At 33.7% G+C, this 14,334-nt stretch overlaps 1 protein-coding gene across 1 annotated transcript in view; it reads right to left on the reverse strand.

Moving 5' to 3' along the window:
* The window catches only part of LOC111142411 (coiled-coil domain containing 178), a 397,276-nt gene that overhangs the window by 371,288 nt on the left and 11,654 nt on the right, over nucleotides 1–14,334 (reverse strand). The window contains exon 4 of the mRNA XM_022495479.1: nucleotides 8,710–8,732. Coding sequence (XP_022351187.1) covers nucleotides 8,710–8,732 — 23 coding nt within the window. The remainder of the gene's footprint in view (nucleotides 1–8,709; nucleotides 8,733–14,334) is intronic.

Raw genomic sequence — 14,334 nt, forward strand, 5'->3', positions numbered from 1 at the left:
TGAAGCTAATTAAGATTGTGTCAACTATACTCAAAAATTAAAAATAAAAGAAACATTCACACCATTAAAAAATAAATAAATAAATAATAAAAACATGAGGGTTGCTGGAGGAGGCAAGAGCACTTTATGTAAGGTGCAGTGGGTGTATATGCAATTGATGAATCACTAAATTCCATTTCTGAAACTAATAAAGAAAATAATAAAAATTGTTGCACATAATTGAATCCATTTTGTGTATTTTTTTCTAAAATTTAGTTAATTTTTGGACCAGCAAAATCATCTTGATTCTTTTTTTTTTAATTTTATTTTTTTTATTTGAGAGAGAGAAGGAACAGGAACAGGAGGAGGGGAAGAGGGAGAGGAAAAAGGACTCCCTGATGAGCAGGAAACCTGACATGGGACTTGATCCCAGCACCCTGGGATCATGACCTGAGCTGAAGGCAGATGCTTAATTGACTGAGCCACCCAAGTGACCAATTCTTATTTTTTTTTAATTGAGGCAAAAGTCCCATAACACAAAATTAACCATTTGAAAGCGTAAACTTCAATGGCATTTACTACACTCAATGTTGTGACTATCATCACCAGCTAGTGCCAAAACATGTTTATTACCTTAGAAGAACTGCCCCTCATTGTTTTTTTTAATATATGGAATGCTTCATGAATTTGTGTGTCATCCTTGCAGAGGGGCCATGCTAATCTTTGTATCGTACCAATTTTAGTATATGTGCTGCTAAGTAAGCCTCATATTTATTAAACAATCTCTCCCCTCTCCTTCTTTCTACCAGCCTCTGGCAAGAATCAATGTGCTTCCCATCTCTATGATTTACCCGTTATAGATATTTCGTGTAAATGGAATCATGCAACAAGTAACCTTTTGTATTTGGTTTCTTTAACTTAGCATGGTGGTTTAGAAGTTTACCCACATTACAGCATCTATCAAAATTTTATTACTTTTTATGGCTGAATAATATTCCATTGTATAGCTATACCACCCTTTATTTATACATTAGTCTACTAAAAAAATGTTTTACTTAAATTCAATTAGCCAACATATAGTACATCATTAGTTTCACACGTAGTGTTCAATAGTGCATCAGTTGCTTATAACACCCAGTGCTCATCACATCACATATCCTCCTTAATGCCCATCACCCAATTACCCTATTCCCCACCAACCACCCCTCCAGCAACCCCGTTTGTTTCCTATAGTTAAAGAGTTTTTCATGGTTTTTCTCCCTCTCTGAGACTTCCCAATAAGTTTTCCCTCCCTTCTCTTATGGTCCTCTGCACTGTTTCTTATATTCCACATATGAGTGAAACCGCATGATAATTGTCTTTCTCTGACTTATTTCACTCAGCGTAATACCTTCCAGTTCCATCCATGTTCATGTAAATTGTAAGTTATCATTCCTTCTGATTGCTGAGTAATATTCCAGTGTGCGTGTGTGTGTGTGACTGTGTGCGCGTGCACGTGCGTGCGCACACACGCGTGTACCCATTCATCTGTCAAAGGACATCTCAGCTCTTTCCACAGTTTGGCTATTGTGGACGTTGCTGTTATGAACATTGAGGTGGATATGTCTCTTCAGATCAACACATTTGTATCTTTGGGGTAAATACTTAGTAGTGTAATTGCTCAGCCACAGGGCAACTCTACTTTTAACTTTTTCAGGAACCTCATACTGTTTTCCAGAGTACCTGTACCAGCTTGCATTCCCACCAACAGTGTAAGAGCGTTCCCCTTTCTCCACATCCTTGCCAACATTTGTTAATTCCTGTCTTGTTAATTTTAGCCATTCTGACTGGTATGAAGTAATATCTCATTGTGTTTTTGACTTGTATTTCCCTGATGGTTGAGTGATGTTGAGCACTTTCTCATGTGTCTCTTGGCCATTTGGATGTCTTCTTTGCAGAAATGTCTGTTCATGTCTTCTGCCTATTTCTTGACTGGATTATTTGGTTTTCGGGTGTTGAATTGGATAAGTTTTTTATAGATCTTGGATATTAGCCCTTTTTCTTATATGTTTTTTGCAATTATCTTCTCCCATTCTGTAGGTTGCCTTTTATTTTGTTGACTGTTTCCTTTGCTGTGCAGAAGCTTTTGAGCTTAATAAAGTCCCAAAAGTTCATTTTCACTTTTGTTTCCCTTGCCTTTAGAGACATGTCCACCAAGAAGTTTCTGCGGCTGATGTCAAAGAAGTAGCTGCCTTTGTTCTCCTCTAGGATTTTGATGGATTCTTGTCACACATTGAGGTCTTTCATCCATTTTGAGTTTATCTTTGTGTATGGTGTAAGATAATGGTCCAGTTTCATTCTTCTACATGTGGCTGTCGAACTTTCCCAGCACCATTTGTTGAAGAGACTGTCATTTTTGCATTGGATATTCTTTCCTGCTTTGTCAAAGATTAGTTGACCACAGAGTTGAGGGCCCATTTCTGGGATCTCTATTCTGTTCCACTGATCTGCATATTTGTTTTTGTGCCAGCACCATACTGTCTTGATGATCACAGCTTTGTAATAGAGCTTGAAGTCAGGCAGTGTGAAACCCCCAGCTTTGGTTTTCTTTTTCAACATTTCTCTAGCTATTCAGGGTCTTTTCTGGTTCCATACAAATTTTAGTATTATTTGTTCCAGCTCTGCGAAAAATGTTGTGTTATTTTGATAGGGATTGCACAGAATATGTAGATTGCTCTGGGTAGCATAAACATTGTAACAGTATTTTTTCTTCCAATCCATGAGCATGGAATGTGTTTCCATTTCTTTGTGTCTTCCTCAATTTCTTTCATATGTGTTCTGTAGCTTTTAGAATACAGATCCTTTATCTCTTTAATTAGGTTTATTCCTATGTATTTTATGATTTTTCAGTGCAATTGTAAATGGGATCGATTCCTTAATTTCTCTTTCTTTCAGCTCATTGTTAGTGTGGATATATGCAATTGATTTCTGCACATTGATTTTATATCCTGCCATGTTGCTTAATTCTTATATGAGTTCTAGCAACTTGGGGTGGAGTCTTGGATTTTCCACATAAAGTTTCATGTCATTTCCAAGGAGTCAAAGTTTGACTGCTTCTTTGCCAATCTGAATGCCTTCTATTTCTTTTTGTTGTCTGATTGCTGAGGCTAGGACTGTTGAACAATAGTGGAGAGGGTGGGCAACCCTGTCGTGTTCCTGACCTTAGGGGAAAAGCTCTCAGTTTTTCTCCATTGAGAATGATATTCGCTGTGGGCTTTTCATAGATGGCTTTTATAATATTGAAGTATGTTCCCTCTATCCCTACACTGTGGAGAGTTTTAATCAAAGAAGGATGCTGTATTTTGTCAAATGCCTTTTCTGCATCAATTGAGAGGATATGGTTCTTGTACTTTCTTTTATTAATGTGATGTATCATGTTGATTGATTTGCAAATGTTGAACTATCCTTGCAGCCCAGAAATAAATCCCACTTGAGGCTGGTGAATAATCCTTTTAATGCACTGTTGGATCCTACTGGCTAGTAGGTGGCTGAGAATTTTGGCATCCATGTTCATCAGGGATATTGGTCTGTAATGCTTCTTTTTGGTGAGGTCTGTCTGGTTTTAGGATCAAGGTAATGCTAACCTCTTAGAGAAGTATGTTCAAAGATTTCTGCTGAAAAATTTGAGGTTGTCTACTCCTTTTGGCTATGGTAAATACTGATGATATGAACGTTTATATATAAGACTTGTTTGAACACCTGTTCTGAAATCTTTTCTGTACATACCTCAGAGTGGAACTGCTATGTCATATGGTAATCTAGGATTAACTTTTTGAGGAAGCATCAAACTGTTTTTCAAAGTGACTGACCATTTTACATTCCCACCAGCAATATATGAGATTTCTAATGTTGAATAAAAGTGAAAAGAGCTAGCATCTTGTATTGTTCCTGATCTTAGGTTGAAAAATTTTGGACTTCACCATTAAGTATAATATCAGTTGAAAATTTTTCATAAATGTCCTTCACCTTGCTTTCTAATCTGTTCTAACCTGTTTTTTTGAGTGTTTTCATCATGAAAACGTGTTGGATTTTGCCATATGTTTCCACATTGAGATGGATTTCCCTCCTTCATTTTATTACTGTGGATATATTACACATTGATTTTTTTTTTTTCTCTATTTTGAACTACCCTTACATACCTGGGAGAAATGTCAGTTGGTCATGACATGTAATTGCATTAATATGTTGCTAGGTTCAGGTTGCTAGTATTTCATTGAAGATTTCTGCATCTATAGTCATAAAGCCATTGATCTACATTTCTTTTACTTAAGATGTTTTTATCTGGCGTTAGTATCAGGATAATGCTGGCCTCATAGAATGGTTGAAAAGTGCTCCTTTCCCTACTATTTTTTGAAAGTGTTAGAGAAACACTGATATTAATTCTTCTTTCAATGTTCAGTAGACTTCACCAGTCAAACTATTTGGTCCTGGGTTTTTCTTTGTTGGGAGATATTTGGTTACTGATTTAATCTCTTTACTTGTTACAAATCTGTTGAGATTTCCTACTTCTTCCTCAGTCAGTTTTGATAGCTTATGTTTTCCTAGAAATTTCATCTTGGTTATCTAAATTTGTTCATATTATTATCTTGTCCATAGTATTATAATCTTTTTTATTTCTGAGAGGTGTATAGTAATATCCCCAATTTTCTGATGATTTTCATAATGCAAGTCTTTTTTCTTTGCTAGTCTAGCCAAAGGTTTGTGAATTCGGTTGATCTTTTCAAAGAAACAACTTTTGTTTTCATTGATACTATTTATTGTTCTTTTTAATTCTTGACTTCATTCATCTCTGCACTAATCTTTATTATTTCCTTTCTTTTCCTAGCTTTAGCACATTCATTCTTTTTTAGTTCTGTGAGGTATAGAATTAGGTTACTGGATTTGGGATCTTCTTTTTTGATGTTAGCATTTATGGCTATAAATTGTCCTGCGAGCATTACTTTTGCTGTAGCTCATAAATTCTGGTATACTGTGTTTTCATTTTCATTAATTTCAAAGTATTTTCTAATTTCGTCTATAATTATAGCCTTGATTCACTGAGTTTTTTTGAGCATGTTGTTTAAAATCTACATTTACATGGACTTCCTAGGCTTCTTTCTGTTAATCATTTCTAGTTTCACTCCATTAGATCAGATAGGATACTTGGTATGATTTCAGTCTTTTTATTCTATTGAGATTTTTAATATAGCTTGACATATGGTCTATCATGAATAATGTTCAATGTCAACAAGAAACAAATGTGCTTTCTCCTGCTATTGGGTGGTGGTAAGTCTGTTAGGCCTAGATTGTTCTAGTGCTGTTCAAATCTTTTTCATTACTGATCTTTCTTTTTTTTTTAAGTTCTTTTTACCATTCTTGAAAGTGAGGATAGAGTGAATTCTCAAACTCTTATGAAAAACTGTGTATTTCTTACTTTAACTCTTGTCAATTTATACTTCATGTATTTCTGGGTATGTATATGATTTTGATATCTTCTTGATGGAATGGCCCTTTTGAAGGGCCATTAATGAAGATGTTAATGAAGATGTTAATGAAGATGTTAAGTATTGTTTCTTGTAATATGTATCGGCCAAAAGTCTATTTTGTGTTATATTAGTTTAGCTACCCCAGCTCTCTTTTGGTTACTATTTTCATGGATTATATTTTTCATCCTTTTGTTTTCAACATACTGTGGATCTTAGATGAGTCTCTTATAGACAGCATATAATTGAATCATGTATTTTTATCCATTCTAACACTCTCTGTCTTTTAATAGTAAAGTTTAATCTATTTAATCCATTTTCATGAATGCAATTACTATTAAGAAAAGACTTATTTCTGCCATTTTGCTATTTGTTTTCTATAATACTTAAATATTTCTGATTCCTTAATTTCTCCATAATTGCCTTCTTTTGTGATTAGCTGATTTTTTCCCCCAAATGTATTTAGTTTCCTTATTGGATTTATATTGGTATTTTTATTTTATAGAATTTTTCACTGGAGATTACAATTAACACCTTCATAAAAATTGAGTTTGAATTAAAATCAATGTAGTTTCAGTAGTATTGGAAAAAAAAAAACAAATCTCTGTGCCTTTACTCCCTCCATGTTGTCATTTTTACAAATTACACATTTATACATTGTGTGCTCATTAACATAGATTCATAATTTTATCCACTTAATAATTATATAGGAAATAAGAGATGCAAAATAAAAATGCAATCACACCAACTTTTGTATTTATCTTTGTAGCTGCCTTATTGTTTTTTATTTATTCATATGGCTTCAGATTACTAACATCCTTTCCTTTCTGCTTAAAAGACTACCTTTAGGATTTCTGATAGAACAGTCTGCTAGAGATGGAGGCCCTCAATTTTTGTTTATCTGGAAAATCTAAATTTCTCCTTTATTTTTGAAAGATGCTTCTGCAAGAATTAGAATTCTTATTTGAAAGGCTTTGTTTTGTTTTCTTCTAGCATTTGAAATGTGTCATTCCACTGGCCTCTGGTCTCCATAATTCCATTTTTTTAAAAGATTTTATTTATTTACTTGAGAGAGTGAGCACAGAGGGAGAGGGAGAAGCAGGCTCCCCACTGAGCAGAGAGCCCAACATAGAGCTCCATCCCAGGACCCTGAGATCATGACCTGAGCTGGAGGAAAATGCTTAACCAACTGAGCCACCCAGGTTCCTCTGACCTCCAAAATTTCTGATGAGAAATTGTTATTTTTATTGAGGATCCCTTACTCATGATGAGTCGCTTCTTTCTTACTGCTTTCAAGATACTCTTTGTCCCAGGCTTTCAGTAATTTGACTATAATGTGTGGACTTCTGAGTTTATCCTACTTAGAGTTCATTGAGTTTTAGTAAATTATAAATTCACGTCTTTCATCAAATTAGGGGATTTTTAGCCAATGTTTCTTCAAATATTCCTTCTCTCCCTTTTACTCTTCCCTGTTACTCCTGGACTCCCATTATGCGTACATTTGTATTTGTGATTATGTACCTCAGATCTATTAGGGTCTGTTCATTTTACTTCATTCTTTTGTCTTTCTGCTCCTCAGCCTGAATAATCTCAATTGGCCTATTTTCAAGTTCACGGATTCTTTCCTCTGCCAGCTCAAATCTATTGATGAACATCTCTAATTAACTTTTCCTCCAGTTATTATACTTATCATCTCCAGAATATCCACTTAATTCTTTTTTATAATTCCTATTTCCTTATTGATAATCATAATTTGTTGAGATATTAGTCTCCTGGTTTTAACTGTCCATGGAGTTTCCATTAACTCTCTGAGAATATTTAAGACTGCTGATTTAGTTATTGTCCAATAAGTCCAACATTTAAGCTTTCTCATGGTCATTTTAAAAAGTTTTTTCTTTTTTTCCCTTGTTAGTGAGACAAACTTTCTTTTTTCTTTCTTTGCCTGCTTCACAATTTTTGTAGAAAACTAGACACTTTAAACAGTTTAACGTTAAATAGAAATAAGATTACCTTCCCTCTGTTTGGTTTGTTGTTGCTGCTTGTTGTGGGTTTTTCTGTTTAGTAGTTCTTCTAAACACATTTGGCAATGTCTGTATTCTTTGTCATGTATGACAATTGAACTAAGTGTTTCATTAGCTTACTGGTAAATTTATGTTCTCTCCAAGTTATCTTAAATACCTAGAGTCAAAAGAAAAAAAAAAAAGGAAAGAAGGGAAAGGAAAAGAAGGAAAGGAAAGACAAGGGGAAAGGAAAAGGACAGGGCTTTCTCCCCATAGCTATCTATGGGGAGAATACGAAAAGGAAAGGAAAAAGGGAAAAGGAAAAAAAAAAAATACTCTTCTAGTCTTAGTAGATTGGCTCTCTGTTAAAGCATTCCTTCAATGCTTATCCAGGCTATTTACAACTCTGCTTCTACTTTTAATTGTTGCCTGCACAGATCCAAAGATAAAAGATCAGGGTCTTGGGTTTTCTCTGAGCATGTGCCTAGCTCTGGTCATATGTGTGCACTTTTCGATTCTGCAGTATACATAACAGCTTTGAAAAACCCTATTTCCCCCATGTATGTCTTCTTTCCCAGGCATTTTGGTCTGTCTAACATTTGTCCCAACTGTTATTCACAGCTTCAGACAGTGGTGGCAAGTATATGCCTTTAAATGCTTTCAGTAAACATTGCCTGTAAGTGGTTCCAGCTGAGTGATTGCTCTAAGGCAAAACAAAGGCAAGGCTTTGTGCTGGTTCTTCAAGAAGTCATTAGACAGGTCAAAACACTGAAACACAATTCTTTGAGAATAAGGTCCATATAGTTTTCTCTGGCACTGGCAATCTGAACCACAAGTACAGGCTGCTCTGTTCATGGCCACCACTGATTTGGGGGCTAGAGGATGGCAAGCAGGCAATTCGTAGTGCCATAGCGCTCTCTTAATACAATACAACAGACTCTTCATTAACTTTTCCCCGAGTTGTTGTTTTTTACTAAATTCAGATTTCTACAAAAGTTGATTCTGTCGAATTTTTTCCAAAATTTTTTTGAGGTGAAACAGAGCCTGAGAGATTTCTATTCTACCATTTTCAATGATATCCCAATTCTTATATATTTAAAAATGCATTTTAATAACAAATATGAAAAATTCTTTTTAACTTATTTCTTTTTAAATAAAACTCATCTACAGCACCTTAATCATTAAAATTTGAACATAAAAACAATTTAAAAAGAATGAAAGGTCCTTACCATTCCTCAAGAGATGTTTCAAACTGTAAAAATAAAATATCTCAATAAATATCTCAAAAAATAATAGACTTAGCTTACAATTAAACTCACTGATAAAACCATAAGTACTCCACTTCACAGACCCCATTATATTTTTGTCAAACTATACTTTGTTATTTCTAAAACAGATACATACCTCTACTACCTAGTCCTTTCATTACTCCCACTGTATTGTTCTTACCTTTCACCTGTGTTTCTAAATCTTACTCCTTCATCAAGGGCTTATTCAATGCCACTTACTCCCAAAAGACTTCCTAAATAATCAGAAGTGCATTATATCCATTAATTTTTAATATATAACCAAAGGGTGGAAAACATTCTGGTATGTTCACAAATATTTAGTTTTCCATAGTGTCCCTCTTTTAGACTATAAACGTCATGGTAGAAGTCATGTTCTACAGAATATTCTGAAAGTATCCTGGGCTATCAAAGTCACAAATTACCAAAACCACAAGGGATACATAGTCATAATTTTTTAGGTTTCATAGATAATCTCTACAGGTGTTAGCTGGGCATACATGGTTATTATAATTCTACAATATCTTCAAATAGGCCTTGTGTTCTAGACATGAATTTTATCTCAATTAAAAAATTAAGAAAATTGGAACAAAGTACGGACTTTAGTAATAAAGTATCAATATTGATTCATTAATTGTAAAAATGTACTATCCTAATGTAAGATATGAAAATAGGAAAAATGTGGCCCAGAGTATAGATGAAATCTCTATATTATCTTCTCAACTTTTCTGTAAGTCTTAAACTGTTATAAAATAAAGTCTATTTTAATAAAACAATACTATTTAGGAGAACATAAAAATTAATCAAAGGAAAGTAAATTATGAAAAAAGTAAATTAAAGAAAAAAACAGTATGGCCATGGCTTTTGAGTTATTAGATTAAATTCAATCAGATTAATATGAAACTCCAAAGTTCTTATGCAGATTATAACATTTTGGACTAAAAAGCAAAAGATTCAAAATGCAAAGACAATTCCAATTTATAACAGTGTTATAGACTAAATTGTGTTCCTCTAAAACTTGTATATTGAAGCCCTAATCTCATGTGACTGTATTTGAAGATAGGATCTTTAAGGAGAAAATTAAAGTTAAATAATGTCATAGAATGGGATCCTAATCCAATAAAACTGGTGTTCTTATTAGAAGATGAAAAGACACCAGAGCTCACTCTCTCACCATGTGGGCATAGAAGAAAGGCCATGTTAGGACACAGTGAGGAGGCTGTTTTCAAGCCAGGAAGAGAATCCTCAGTAGAAACCAACTGTGACAATACCTTGATTTTGGACTCTAGCCTCCAGAACTGTGAGAAAATAACCTCTGTCTTTTTTTTTTTTTTTTTAATGGCAGCTGAACAAATTACTACAGGAAAAAGTTTAGGATAAATACTCGGGTCTATTTCTTATGGAAATCTAAGTACCTCTCAGAACGAAGAACTCAAAGAGTAAAGCAGAAATGAGAAAAACCATAAATTAGGAAACTATCCCCAGGAAGCAAAATTGAATCCTAAGCAAGAAACTTTTTAGATTCACATGTGGTAGACCTAATACCATGTACCCTCATTAATTTCAGAATTTCAGGCATTAGTGAAAGATGTATCTTTCATTCTCCCCTTTTTGAATAACAGTATATATTGTGATAATTTTGTTCCTGCCCCACCATTGCTGCTAAGTATACAGGAGCAGTATTTAACATCATTTTAATTCACAGACCATCAGGTCAAAAGAAGCTGAAACCAGAGAACTTCATCTGCATCAGATCTGCTGCAGAACATATAATCATAGACCTCTGCATGAGACCATAACAGAATAAAACTTTTGGGGAGTTGGTGATTAGAGTCTGCAATTAGATGAGCTGTTAATCATGTTGCCAATGGACTAACTGATAGATTGATTGCTACACAAATTGTTCCCAAAGAATCACATCTCCTGGCTTCCCCATCTTGTCTAATATTCTACCATATTAAAAGAGGGTTTGATTATGTGCTTTGCTTTGGCCAGTAGGATATGAGCAAACATAAAACAAGCAAATATTTTAAGCTCTTGCCCATTGAGATTTGTCCTCTTAGAACACCATCCCAGACATGAGTGTGAGGCCATCTTCATCACCATTTCAAGTTGTTAGCAGATGTGTACATCTATATGATTGGCCCCAGGCAAGAACTAACAAAATTGCCCATCTGAGCTCAGAATAAATTGCTTAATAATATTCCAATAAATGCTTGTTCTAGTCACGAAGTTTTAGAAAGAGAGAGCCAGAGAGACTGAGAGAGAAAGAATAGGTGTATGTATGCCTATATCAATAGCTAAAGAAAAAAACAGTGCTTTATTGCTCTGAAAAGATTTTCATTAGAGTAATAGGGACCAAATCCAGATTGTAATGAATATATGAGCAATTGGGAGGTGAATAAACAAACACTAATTTTAGGTAACACTTTTCAGATGTTAAGTAATACAAGAAGAAAGAGGAAAAGGGATATATTTAAACATATGTGTAGGATTAAAAAAATTCTTGAAAACAAGAGAATCATTCAAAATTTAATATTTTAATTGTGGACAGAAGTGAGTTAAGAGAAAAGAAGGAAATATGGACGATAGATATGAACACCTGATGGAACAAGATCCTTACAAAAACTGAAGATGGAATACAGGTAAGGGGAGTAGCCACTGATGGGGGAAGGAAATTTTCCATGGGGACAAAAGGAATAATATTTATGGAATTCAAGGATGTTCCTAAGTGGGATAATAGGAGTTTGAAGCATTTCTGTTGTCATATCTCCTATTTTCTTTGGGAAGTGAGAGGTGAATGAGTCGTAAAGTAGAGGATTTGGAGACTTGAACAAAAGAGAGGACTGAAGTAGCCACCAGAGAATACTAGACAAAATTCTGGTTGACAAGCAATAATTTCACACAAAGGTCCCATTGATGTTGGAAACAATGTATCCATAACATTTCAAATTGGGATTGTTGTGTAATGTTCTCTGGCACTATTCAGCAACCTGGGGTGTAGGAGTAGAGATGGCCCACCATCAGAGAGATCTCATCAGGACTCGCATTTTGTCAGACTAGAAGTATAAAAAAGTAAATAACCAGATGCACCAATTAATGAGTGTTTTAACAGATGAATTAATTAGTCAAGGAAGTAAAGGAAAATGGGGATGATAGATAGGAAATAATGGATATTTCAGGATTTGAAGTGTTCTTAAATTTCAAACGAAATATTACAATTAACAGAATTAGAGAACTCAAAGTATCAGAGATTTGGTCAGTAGGGTCAGATGATTAAATATTACTTTTCAGAACTGAAAACATTAAGAAGTGGTGTAAGCTCAGCAAAATTTTATAATCAGAATTTTAAGCATTTTAACAGTCATATTTGTGTGGTCCTCAGAGGTGAAATACTCTCTGGAATACATGACCCAGAGTGGTGGAGAACAGGATGTTCTGAGATATCAGACACACTGTCTGGATGCTAGCTCTGCCACTGACTATGTGATCTTGGGGAAAATCAACCTCTATTGTTGAGGTACTCAATCCTCATCTGTAGCTGGGGTAATGGCAGTTTCTAACTCACAAGGTTTCTGGAAGGTTTCAATGAAATCATACATATTAACTATTTAATATAGACTATGATATATAGTAGGCACCTAATCTGTATTAGCTGTATCACTGTTATTGATAATAACATTACTATTTTTGTATAATACATTCTTAATATTTTAAAGAATGATTTCTAAATACTTTCTATGTCATTCTTTCAAATCATGGTAACAATTTAAAGATATGTATTGATTAAGTGAAGAAAATTTCAATTTAGTAGAAATTAAATAAAGCTATCTCTAGGCAGTCTAGAAAAACAGGTGGAAGAAAAATAAAACAAAACCTTTTACTCATATGGGAAGATATCCAGGTAATTATTTCCATCATATTGCCATGTTTTCTCATTCCTTGCAAAATTATACAGAACATGTTCATAGTAGCTCTACTTTAAAGAAATTTCTTTTCAAAATTCAAAATTGCAGTTAAACTGCTATGAATGCATTGACAAGCTTACGGCAGATTCATCTCTCTGCTAATCACAGGCTTGACAGTATTCATTGTGACTATAACAGAAACCACTGTGATTTAATGGGCAAACAAACCCATAATGGTTGATCCAAAAAGGACTAATCTTTCACTCATTTAATGTAGTCCATACCCAAAGTAGATGATAGCCTTACGATTAGTTATAGAGCTTTATCTTATAAAAGATTTAAGTGATCCTGATTAAAACGAATAAGATTCTCCCCAAAAGAAACCTCACAACCATCCATAGTAGCCCCCAACCCCAGGAAACTAATCTGCTGTCTCTACAGACTGACTTACGTAGGACATTTCACATTAATGGGATCATACAACGGGTGTTCTTTTGTGTTTATAGTAATGATCACACAACTGTGTAAATACACTAAAAACAACTGATTTTTATACTTTAAATGACAAACTTTATGGTATGTAACTTATCTCAATAAAGCTGTTTTAAAAAGTCAAGCAGTTTACAGAAAAACACAATTGACAATTTAGACAAAATTGAAAAGCTTCAATTAAAAGAAGAAAAACTGCCCACCTAGAAAGGGCATCACTTTCTTTCCCTTTGTCTTTGACTCCCCCCCACCAATCCCAACATAAATGTATTCCTTGCAGTCCCCAAGAAAAACCCAATAGGTAAAGGCAGTGACTGGGACTACAGACGATTTAATAGAATTGGAAAATGTTAAACTCCTCCCAAAAGTACAATCAGCTGATAACTTTTATTAGATAAAATGCTTTTAAGTGGTAAAAATGTTGAGAAGAAATGTCCTTTTTCTGCATTTTGTCCAGGCACTCTGGAATTATCAAAATGCACCCAGACACACATTTGTAAAAATTTGGCATTTTCTCAGGAATAATTGTATACTCTAAATATTTCTGACACAAGTAACCTACTCTATTTGAAACTAGATTTTATGCTTATATTTAACTAGTTCTGAATTATGATCTACAAGAAAATATAACATATAATCATTTCTCAAAAACCCAGATGTGTTTACTTTTTGGAAGTAACATATCCTTGTAGCTTTTGTTTATCAAAAAAAATCATAAACTTTATTTTTAAAATTTCCTTCAAGTCCTATTTCTTAATTTTCTTTAAATTTTTCAATAAAGACTATGAATGTAAAGTTGTCTAATCAGCAGTATTAAAAGTTCATTTTTCCAAGTAATACTGGAAATTTCTTTTCATTTTGGTGCATTAGAAAAAAGAAATCTATCTTTTTAAATAATATATATTTAAATATATTCTATTATCAGTTCAACACTAGTTGAACTGTTCAATATACTTATTAATATAATATATTAATAGTATATAAGTATATTGAACAGTTCAATATATTCTATTATCAGTTCAACACTAGCAAATTTAAGGACAAAATACATAGTCAAAATAAAATAACATTTTTTAAAATTTAGAAAATATAAAAAGCCTAAATTAAGTACTGAATTTTTTTTAAAAAAAGGTTATAAGCATTAATTTCACAATTAATCTTTCAAATAAAG

The sequence above is a fragment of the Enhydra lutris genome, unplaced genomic scaffold (assembly GCF_002288905.1).
Source record: "Enhydra lutris kenyoni isolate GAN:26980312 unplaced genomic scaffold, ASM228890v2 scaffoldscaffold8, whole genome shotgun sequence".
In the NCBI taxonomy this organism is placed as follows: domain Eukaryota; kingdom Metazoa; phylum Chordata; class Mammalia; order Carnivora; family Mustelidae; genus Enhydra; species Enhydra lutris.